This window comes from Biomphalaria glabrata, chromosome 4, assembly GCF_947242115.1.
Source record: "Biomphalaria glabrata chromosome 4, xgBioGlab47.1, whole genome shotgun sequence".
In the NCBI taxonomy this organism is placed as follows: Eukaryota; Metazoa; Mollusca; class Gastropoda; family Planorbidae; genus Biomphalaria; species Biomphalaria glabrata.
In genome coordinates, this window is record NC_074714.1 from 25,166,665 (window position 1) to 25,177,467 (window position 10,803).

At 40.2% G+C, this 10,803-nt stretch overlaps 1 protein-coding gene and 1 long non-coding RNA gene across 3 annotated transcripts; both read left to right on the forward strand.

The window, feature by feature from the left end:
• The first annotated feature begins 1,130 nt into the window (after positions 1–1,130).
• Positions 1,131–4,415, forward strand: LOC129926070 (uncharacterized). Its single transcript, XR_008777754.1, has 2 exons — positions 1,131–1,243; positions 3,194–4,415. It is a non-coding gene; the product is annotated as an uncharacterized LOC129926070 (long non-coding RNA).
• Positions 1,363–4,415, forward strand: LOC129926069 (uncharacterized). 2 transcript variants are annotated; one of them, XM_056028008.1, is made up of 2 exons: positions 1,363–4,128; positions 4,227–4,415. In XM_056028008.1, the coding sequence occupies exon 1, from the start codon at positions 1,378–1,380 to the stop codon at positions 2,485–2,487; it is 1,110 nt and encodes a 369-aa protein (XP_055883983.1). In that variant the 5' UTR covers positions 1,363–1,377; the 3' UTR covers positions 2,488–4,128; positions 4,227–4,415. The 2 variants fall into 2 exon arrangements, with proteins under 2 accessions (XP_055883983.1, XP_055883984.1); XM_056028009.1 differs by having other exon boundaries at positions 1,363–3,551; positions 3,912–4,415.
• Positions 4,416–10,803: the final 6,388 nt, after the last annotated feature.

Consider the following 10,803-nt stretch of genomic DNA (forward strand, 5'->3'; position numbering starts at 1 on the left):
AATCAACTATTTTGTACTTTAATTGTTCACGCGAGCAGATTGACGTCATTTATTTTATCTGCCAGAGTGTTCCTAGTTAACGCTATTTCTTTGAATGTTTTCACCTTTTAATAATAATAATAATAATAATTTTATTTATAAAGCGCTGTTAACAAACAAAATGTAGGCTCAAGGTGCTGTAACAAAATCTAAAAAAAAGATAGGTCTTAATGTTTGTCGATGCGTAGATTATGGCATTCTGGCACCAATGTGTATTAAGTGCACAATTTGTGAACGCACTTTCTTTTTGTTGCCTTGCTTGTAAGCTGATGGAGTGATTTTGTTATGCTGGTGTAACGTTTGTTGAGATTCTTCTGTGTTCCCCTGTTTAGGGTGAGTATCTAAGGCATAACTGCGTTTCGCAGTTGTTTTGATGCCATAGTGATAGTATACTAGACCTTTTTAGTTTGTCTTTACTTTGTCTTTACAGGGAGTTAGTTTGGGATTGGAAGTCTACGCTGGTGACTAGAGACAGCAGTGTTGATGGCATATTTAACCTGTTGTGGTTTTCGAACATTAATGTGTACGTTGTGGGACAGCAAGGTGTAGAATTATTATTTAATTAATAGATCCACAATATTAGAATGTTCATCATAACTTAAATTCATATCATTAAACATTTACATTGTCAACAGTGAGTCACTTATTTATTGCAAGCACGAAGGTGCCTGGTTGAATGTCAGGGGCCCGGGCAAACGAGCTAAGGCCTTAACATAACCCTGACAGTTGGGGGTCACAGAACTATAATTTCATTCATTATATAAGTTTTAGTTACTTGATTATGTAGCAGCAGTGTCTACAATCTAATAATTGTTTACATAGTATTGCATCACAATCTACTGTACTAATATTGAATTGTGTACCATTGGCAACGATGTATATCGAAAGTAGCAGATAAATACATCCTTTGTGATATAAGTGATATAACTATATAACTATACTGTACTATATACTATATAACTATTGTATTGCAAGATTGAAACGCATTTGTATTTTCTTGTTTTCTATATTGTGCTTCACCTTCGAACGAGTGTCTTCTCGCTCCCGGCAGCAAGAGAACGTGAGTGTAAAGTGGCTGTAAAGTGGTACCTGTACTGAAGTCTGAGGCTACTAGTATTGTGTTGGATTGTCCTGTGGCAACTATATTTCGACGCTGTAGCCTGAGTGAGGCACTTTCCTCCGACGTGGGATACTGCACAGATAGGTTTCTTTCTTTGCCATTTAACCGCAGGCTCTAGGCTTTAGTTGATCTCTTGTACAATTAGTTGAATTTTTTAGGTTCCCATATTGTATATAATTTAAATATAATACAGCCAAGTAGTATACATTTTATTTACCATGGAAACTAGGCTGACAATTACTGCCCGGTTTATAAGTGATGGTCGTTCTCTGGGGTACGAAGGTGAAAGGTTAGAGAGGTATGTGGCTGAGCAGAAAGAAGACTATGAAAAAGCTAAGAAAGAGGAGTTTGAACGAGAAAAGGCTAGATTTGAGAGAGAGGAAAGATTGAAAGCAGAGGCGAAGGCAGAGGAGAAGGCCAGATTTGAACGCGAGAAGGAGCAGTTTGAACGTGAGGATAAGGCCAAGCGTGAGGAACACGAGAGGTGGAAAGAAAGAGATGCCAGGGAGGAACTCAAGAGGAAAGAGGAGATGGAACTAGAAAGAATGAAGGAAAAGTCAGCAACAGCGGCTGGGACGGCAACACAGGCAGAGGTGCGGCCTAGAAATGTTTTAGATAAACTTGACAAGAGCTTCCAGGGAATGAAGGAAGACGATGACCTGATGGCATATTTAACACACTTTGAGGCCGTCGCAACAAGATGCAAGATTGATAGAAAGGAATGGTCATTGCTCCTGTCCTATAAACTAACTACCTTTCTAAGAAATTGTATGCTGCGGGACAGTCTGTTTTTGAATGAAAATTATGAGGAAGTGAGGGCCGTATTACTCCGACATGCGGATATAAACGCGGAAACCTGCCGCAAGAGGTTCCACCGGGTAAAACCACGACAGAACGATTATAGGGGTTTAGTCACAGAGCTGCGAAATGCGTTGGACAATTGGTTGAAAATGGCTGAAGTAGGCAAGACTGTGGAAGAAGTGAAAGAGTTGCTGGTGAAAGATAGAATACTTGAGAATGTGTCCGGTGATGTGTACAAGCAACTGATAATAAGTAAGAAAGGCACCGTTGATGATATGATTGATGTTATTGAAGGTTTTAAGGTTGCTAGTGCGGGTGTGTCGCTTGCTAAGGAAGACAAAGTGTATGTTGCGGCAGCGTGTAGTGAGCCTGTGATGAATCGGAGTCCTGGGGGCAAAAGGATGGAGATCGCTTGCTTCAGTTGTGGTGAAAGGGTTCCAAAGACTTACCCGATTAATTCAACTGATAGGGAAGACGATTGTAATACTGTGGTCAGAGCGCATGAGCAGAGGCCAAGTGATAGATGACTAGAGGGCCGTCGCGAGTCCAAGAGTCGTCGTGACTATAAGCTTATTCCGGATCGTTACACAGTGACAGTTAGAAATTTACCATTTAATGTTAACTGGCAGAAGTTAAAGGATAGGTTTACAGATGTTGGTTTGGTGGGATTTGTGGAGGTTTTGATGGCGAATGGGAAATCAATGGGTGTAGGTCATGTTAGGCTCAGGAACCTGGCAGACGTTGCGAGAGCAGTCAAATATTTGGACAAGTCCAATTTGGAGGTAGGAATATTGTGGTTGTCCCTCATCGTATAAGCACGCGGGGATAACGTGATGATAACTAGGGTACTCTGGTAAATCCATATTGGGTTGTTTAAATATCGAGACCTATGGATGAATGGTGTTGGTATATTTAGATGTTGATGTAGTCAATATTCTAGACGAAGCTTTTTTTTTCCATTCCACTTATATCTTTATATATACTTAAAGTAAGTTGAGTATATACTTTGTTATTTAAAAGTATCGGAACCATATCTGTTAGTTATGGGAGTAAAAGTTTATTGGTAGATACGTGGATTTAGTTTTTCCTTTTAAGGCATTCTTACGTTGTTTAAAATCCATGAGAGTAGACTGGAGCTGTGAGTGTGCGAAGGCATTGAAGAGAGTACAGGCCTGTCTGTGTAAGTAGCCTATTCTTCGATTGCCTGATTCTTCTCTACTGTTTTATCTCCAGACTGATGTCTCAGACAAAGGGATCTCTGGCATTCTAAGCCAGTGTGTGAATGGTATGTTGCATCCTATAAAATTATGTGAGCCGTAAGTTGTTGCCTCGGGAGCAGAAGTATTTTACCATTAAACCTGAAGGAGTGGCCATTGTATATTCAATAGAAAAAGGGACAATTATTGGCCGGGAAAAAAATTTAATCTTCAGACTTACCGCAAGGCTTTATGTTACTTTAGGAGCACTAACTGTACCAATGCACGCATTACAAGATGGGCGCTAGTGTTACAAGATTATTCCTTTGATGTTGTTCACGTCTGAGGAAAGGACAATCTGTTTGCTGATCCGTGCTCAAGATAGACTTTCCAAGGTGCAGCTACATAAGTTACATATTTATGTATTTTTGGTATATACATGTCTTATTGCATTTTAATGTTCCAATGTATACATTATTGTTTGAAAATGTTTGCCTTTATGTTTGATGATATTATGTTGCATTTAGTATTATTGACATTAATTTGTTGATTATGCATTTTAAATTTGATCGGTTGGTAGATTGTGATTTTGTGAATGGTTCATAGTGTAATGTGGATACTTTGGTAAAAAGTATAATTGGTAATTATTCTTCTAAGTTGTTATGTTTGGAAGAGTGATGTTAATGCGGATGAATTTCCCTAGCTGGATGTGCTTACCTTGTAGTTGCAATGATATCTTCTTACTTTTCTTTCAGTTTGAGGTACGGAAACTGGTCCATACTTTGTAAGAACCAGTTTGGAGGGAGAGGGGGAATGTCGCTGCGTAGATTATGACATTCTAGCACCAATGTGTATTAAGTGCACAATTTGTGAACGCACTTTCTTTTTGTTGCCTTGCTTGTAAGCTGATGGAGTGTTTTTGTTATGCTGGTGTAACGTTTGTTGAGATTCTTCTGTGTTCCCCTGTTTAGGGTGAGTATCTAAGGCATAACTGCGTTTCGCAGTTGTTTTGATGCCATAGTGATAGTCTACTAGACCTTTTTAGTTTTTCTTTACTTTTGTCTCTACAGGGAGTTAGTTTGGGATTGGAAGTCTACGCTGGTGACTAGAGACAGCAGTGTGTTGTGTTGTGGTTTTCGAACATTAATGTGTACGTTGTGGGACAGCAAGGTGTAGAATTATTATTTAATTAATAGATCCACAATATTAGAATGTTCATCATAACTTAAAGTCCTATCATTAAACATTTACATTGTCAACAGTGAGTCACTTATTTATTGCAAGCACGAAGGTGCCTGGTTGAATGTCAGGGGCCCGGGCAAACGAGCTAAGGCCTTAACATAACCCTGACAATGTTCTTCTTAAAAGTGGTGTAGCATGTTGTCTGTCTGAGATCGATGGGGAGTGAGTTCCAAACCTTTGGTCCGTGATCTGAAAAAGCACTCAGACCGTAGCTTTTGAGGGAGAAACGTGGCACTACTAAAAGCGTTGAGTCCAATGAGCGCAGGGCTCTCTGGGGGACATATGGAGTAATCAGTTCGCTAAGGTACAAGGGCATCTCATTGTTATATATACACTGATGACAAAGTGTGGCGACCTTGTAATCGATTCTCGCTTTCACGGGAAGCCAATGGAGCGTGCGCAAGAGCGTAGTAGCAGAATCTTGTCTAGTTTTTTTAAGGACTATTCGAGCGGCGTTGTTCTGTATACGTTGCAGCTTGGCTATTTTGTCATCAGGTATACCTGCTAGCACGAGAGAGAATCTGTTGTGACAGGTGGGGAAATGTGATGTGTGTTTGGCGCGTTTATTGTCTAGGGGATGATTATTTTTAAAGCTATCACACACCAACCTATCAGCATATGAATCGGGAGCAGACACGCAACGAGACAAAGCAACGGAAGATAGATACAAAAGTTAAAAATGAAGAATATTTATTTACATAAATATACATATAAGAATAAAAAGGGGGAGGGTTTGCTTCTATCTCTAAATAATGCTAGCTTTAATCATAACTCTTGCATTTAATAAGAGAGTATGTCACTTTATCCTCTGACTTAGCTGGTTGTCCTGTTGATGTCGCAGCTGGCTGTGTCCTGGCTTGAGGTTCTGCAGCTGGAGGTGGCGCTCTAGCGGATAGAGGGACGCCGGTGATATAGTTCTTGTGGAATCTCAATCCCCAAAATCTAATATCTGTAGTGGGCACAGTAGGGCGGGTGGCCGGCTACCGTGGGCACAAGGTTACTGCGGGCAGAGCTGATCTGCCGTGGGCAGCGTAGTTGACAGGATATGTCCAGTGAGTTGCAGAGGGTTGGCGTAGCTATGACGTCTCACACAGATCTGAATCTATAGGGACGTCGCACCTAATAGCTTGACAGGTGGGCTGTCGAATAGGCGGGCAATGCCGATAGCGCCAAGTGGTAGAGTTGAGTAGATCTCAGCAGGCAAGTGCAGTGCTGAATAGCACTAAGCACAGATGCAGGTAAATAGATCGTTGATCCAATGAATAAATAGGCAGGTAAATAGGCAGACACCTGAGGGAGGCTGCGGATAAATAAAGACAAGTTAGGACATGTCTCTCATGCATCTTATCGATGCCCTCGACTGAGGTGCATTCGTCAGATTGATAAAATTGCTTTAGAGCATAAAGGGGAGATGATGACAAATGGGATTTGGAAAACAGATGGCTGATAGTAGCAATATAAAAGTGTACATAAAAGGGAAAGTAATAATCTCAAATAAACAACACAGGTGGATAGAGAAAGAGAAGGGGGGGGGGGATGGGCGGTGGTCAGCGACCCAGACGATTTGTTTACATATGACCGTGGGTCGAGAACAATGGAGCGCGCTTGAATGGAGAGGGTGTCCGTTCAAGCGGCGCAACTCTCATTAGAGTAAAATGAGTAAAGGAGAGATAATTCATTACAGGGGAGATAATTCAATATAGGGGAGATAATTCATATCCCTTTTCTAGACGCAGTATCAGTGCGCTAGTAAAATTATCAAGGCGACCAACCGAGATAAAGTGAATAAAATAAGATGTACGAATATATACATAGTTGCATCAACTATCAATTGAGCAACGTAGCATTAATAGGGTAATGCAGTACACAAATAAATACATAGAACATGTTTATGTTTTCTACTTACGCCAGTGAGAAATACACAATGCACTAATTAAATATAAATGAACTAAGCAAAATACACATGATAATATCCAATGGAAATAGCACAAAGTAACTAAGATGGAACTTGTGATTAAGTTCGGCTTACCACCAGGTATTCCTCTAGGAGGGAGAATAAATGATATAGTCCAGACTCGATAGCTCAGCTCGAATGAGAATGAAAGAGAGTCTGGCCTGATTTAATTTACCTTATATAAAGGCCTGGAGAATGTGGGCGGAAGCCGGAAATGTCCTAGGCTTAGAATTATCTTACACGTGGGTGAAGTCCGACAAGAGATGGGATTCGCACATTGGGAGGTCAATGGGCGTGTTTGTCCTCGTGGTCTCCTAGATCAAAGAGAGGCATAAGAGAAAAAGGGGGGGGGGAGTGACTTGCACTCCACACAAGGTGGTGTCAACTGCGGATGTCAGACATCCGGCGGGTGAGATAAAAGATATTGTGTGTTTACCTTTCCCCGATCAAGGGCAGATAAATGAAAGGACGCGCCTTAGCTATCTCCGAGGTGGTCAACTAAGTCTAGCCTGGAGGGGAAAAGGTGGCGCGGGTGGAGAATTTGGGGGTAGGATGGGGAAATAAATAAAATAAAATAAATAAATAAGGAAAAATAATAATTAATGCTGTGATAAATTTGAGTGACTCTGACAGCGAGTTTTTGACTTGTCACATCTGTGCTTTCAACTTTTGAGACATTGTTCCTAGTGCCAATCTTAATTATTTCTGTCTTGTCTTCGTTCATCTTGAGTTTATTTTCAACCATCCAATCGCTCACCCTTGCAACGGTACTACTGATTTTCTCTGCCAGATGCGACACCTCTGAGGGTACTGATGAATCGTATAACTGCGAGTCATCGGCAAAGAAATGGTATAAGATGCCTGTTGGCCGTATGACACCGCTGAGTGGATATGTGTACATAGTGAACAGTACTGGGCCTAGAACTGATCCTTGGGGTACTCCGTACTTCAAAAGTAAGCTTGTTGATTCCGTCCCGCTAACAACGACACTTTGGGTGCGTTCCGTCAGGTAGGATCTAAGCCACTTTAGGACGACTCCTGCTAAACCAAAAGTTGCAGAGAATCTGGCCATCATAATTTCATGGTCTAGCGTATCAAAGGCTGCGGACAGGTCCAGCTTGGAAAGAATTGATATGTGGCCTTTGTCGGAATTGTGAAGTAAGTCGTTTAGTACCCTGACCACTGCTGTCTCTGTGCTACTGCACTTCCTATATGCAGATTGAAAATCTTCCAAGAGACAGTACTGTTCAAGATGAGAAAGAATTTGCGCTAACACGATGCGCTCCAGAAGCTTTGACAGGAAGGGAAGATTTGATACCGGGCGATAGTTTTTTAGACATTTCGGGTCAAGACTGGATTTCTTTAATAAGGGCCTAACAAGTGCATGCTTAAATTGCTGTGGTACAATGCCTGAAGTCAGTGAAGAGTTCACAATGTTAGTAATTGTAGGTACAAGCTCATCTAAACATTCAAGGAGCAAGGAAGTTGGAATAGGATCAAGGTCACATGACTTATTTGGCATCTTTAAAATAGTACTTTTGACATAATCTTCAGATTCACGCTGAAACTCGCAAAAAGGAGTATTTTGAAAAATTGGAGAGTGGTCAAGCTGTGATGAGAGGGATGGCATGTCATTTCTAATCTGCTCAATCTTCCCAATGAAGAATCTATTGAAGGAATCAGGAAGTTCAGATACTGGGATAGATGACGGCAAACGTTCGTTATTTGCTCCCCCCCTAACATTTCAGCGGTGATCCTGAATAGCTCCTTTGAAGAATCAGAAGTTTCGATTTTTTGTCGAATATGACTAGCTTTTGCGTCTCTAATCATACGGTTAACCTTGTTTTTTTCTAGTATGTATATTTGTCGATGTATCGTCAGACCTGTCTTTTCTGGATAAATTACTTCGACAGCTTTAACGACACACTCCTTCCTAAAATCCCCATCACTAAATGATTTGTTATGGCTTGCAATAAAGTTTGACAAAAGACTGCAGACTCACTCTCGTTGTCCAGTTGAACAAATACTAGTTTTCAATTCAATTAGCTTGTCATCTCTTATTTTCCAGCGTAATTTTGATAATTTTTGAGGTGGCCAAGAGGGCCACATGCGGCCCCCGAACGACGTGTTTGACATGCCTGCTGTAAATGGTTACTGATGTTCCTTCAGTGTTGAAGATAATAATCTACTTCCTAGTACAAACATCCGCAAGACGACGGGGAGAGGGGGGGGGGGGCATATCGAGACGACCGTCATGATTTAAATCAGATGGACATGGAAAGAGACATGGTGTCTAGTTATACATGAAAAGAGAAGAAAATGAAACCAATCTGAGAACAGCATAAGCACAGCTATAATACATAATAGATAGAAATAGATCTAATAAAGAACAAACAGTGGAACAATTTTCTGAAATTGATACCAACCCACAGAAAAAAAAAAACCACGTAAATTTTGGCTCAAAGATATGACAATAATAAAAGCAGAGGAGTAACTATCACTTAACATTTAATTCATTCTTACAGGATCAAAATTTTATTGGAGACACTGATAAGAAAAAGGCAATGTCAGACCAAAAATGAAGTAACAGATTTACAATTAAAAGGACATAACAACCAAAGTTTCTTTGTTTCTAATACCTCAATGGTATCTTCTTAGGAAGAGAGTCCAGACAAGAGAACCCAAGACAAGTCTAACAACTAGAGTTCTGAGAGCATATGATCCTAAAGGAACAAAAGTAACACAATAACATTTAAAAAAAAATCAAACTGAAGAGCACTGCATAGTGATGAATGGACAATGTCCAATTTTCATTTTTCTAAGCAATATCAAATCAAAGTAAAAAATCTTAGTCTGTGATTGACTTCTTTTCAGAGTAGAACAAGAAAAACATTTTTAAAAAAAAAGGACTATGCCTCCTTCATTCCACTTAAAATAAAATATTTAAATTTTTGTTTAGCTCAAACCAGTTATCGAACTTGTGAATTTGACACCCTCAGCTCTTTGTACAAACGCTGCTACCCACTAAGCCAGCAAGTAGTAAAAACTTTTTTGATACCTTCATTATATAGACAACTAGATTTAGACTTTTGATCTAGAACTCTAAGATCTAATCTGGATATACTTCTCGGAGGAATTCCAGCTACCGTCGCCTCAGCGTGGCGCCTCCGTGGATACGTCCGCCAAGGGAGTCGGATAGGCTAAGTACGGTAGCGCACATAGCTCTCAGTGGGCTACCACACGTACGGTCGAGAGACTGTACACTGCACGTGGTAGGGATGTAACAAAGGCTCGCTAAACCGTCCAACCCCCCATCGATTCGTTCCCTAACGGGGGCCATACGCGCTGTGATGGACCCTCGCACGGGTTCGATGGGACATTATAGGCATAAGACGGGCCCCCACGCGGCTTGGCCTCCGGCCTTGCACGGGAGAGGGAACTCGTGCGGGGCTCAAGGGGGTCGTGACTAGCGACACACCGGGTGTGAATACATGATCACTTCGGATAAGGCGGGACTTTGGACAGAGGGATTGGTGAAGAGCCGATGCCTCATCCTGGCCATGGATAAAAGCTTTCCTTGGTCAAGAGGTCCTACAATAGGGAACGGGACGTTCTCGGACCTTAAGGACATCTGATTCAGGATATACTTCTAGAATTTAGGTGTAATCTATTTTAGATTTATGTAAAAATAAAAGCAAAGCTTAGATAATCTATCAATAAATTTTAAGTAACTTTAAATTTAATAAATAACTCAGTTACGAATATTTTTTACACCAATTTATAGCCAAATTTAAATTCCATTTCATTTTTAACTTGAAAAATGATAACCATCAAACCTGAGTTTTCCCTGTGTGGCCAGCCAGCTAGTAATTCTTTTCTCAGCGATATACATCAACTGTTTAATTTATAAGAAAATCTTTAGAGCCATTTTTTGAGATCAGTGTCCAGGTTCCTTCATGAAGTTATGACTAGAATAGAGGTACTGGTATAAATGAATTTTGTTTTGTGCAAAAGAAAACTGCCACTTATATGTTTATTTCTAAAGTGGAACACTCTGCTCAGTAATTCCACATTCCAGTGATGAGTTGTGAGAGACAAATGTAACTTACACTGCTTGCTGCTTCTAGACCTGCTGCTGATGTGCTAGGTGAACTCAGCAACTAGCTTTTGAGAGAAACAGAAAACTTTCTAAATTTGTTGCTCAAACATTTGTGACTTAGAGCAAAAGCTACTGCTATAGGTAACTAAAAGAAAAATTAGCCATTGACAGACAATGTGATTAAAAATGTAGATCACAGTTGGTTCTGATTAGCCTCATGAAAAAAATAAACTTAATTATCTAAAGATAAAGCTATATAATTTTATTTTATTATTAAAGAATTTAAAAATAAACAAAAGGTCTTTTGTGCTTTGAAATGACATCATGCAATCTAAAAAAACAACAACACAAG

Coding starts and splice junctions, on each gene's coding strand:
- LOC129926069 (XM_056028008.1), top strand. CDS start 1,378: ATGGAAACTAGGCTGACAATTACTGCCCGGTTTATAAGTGATGGTCGT.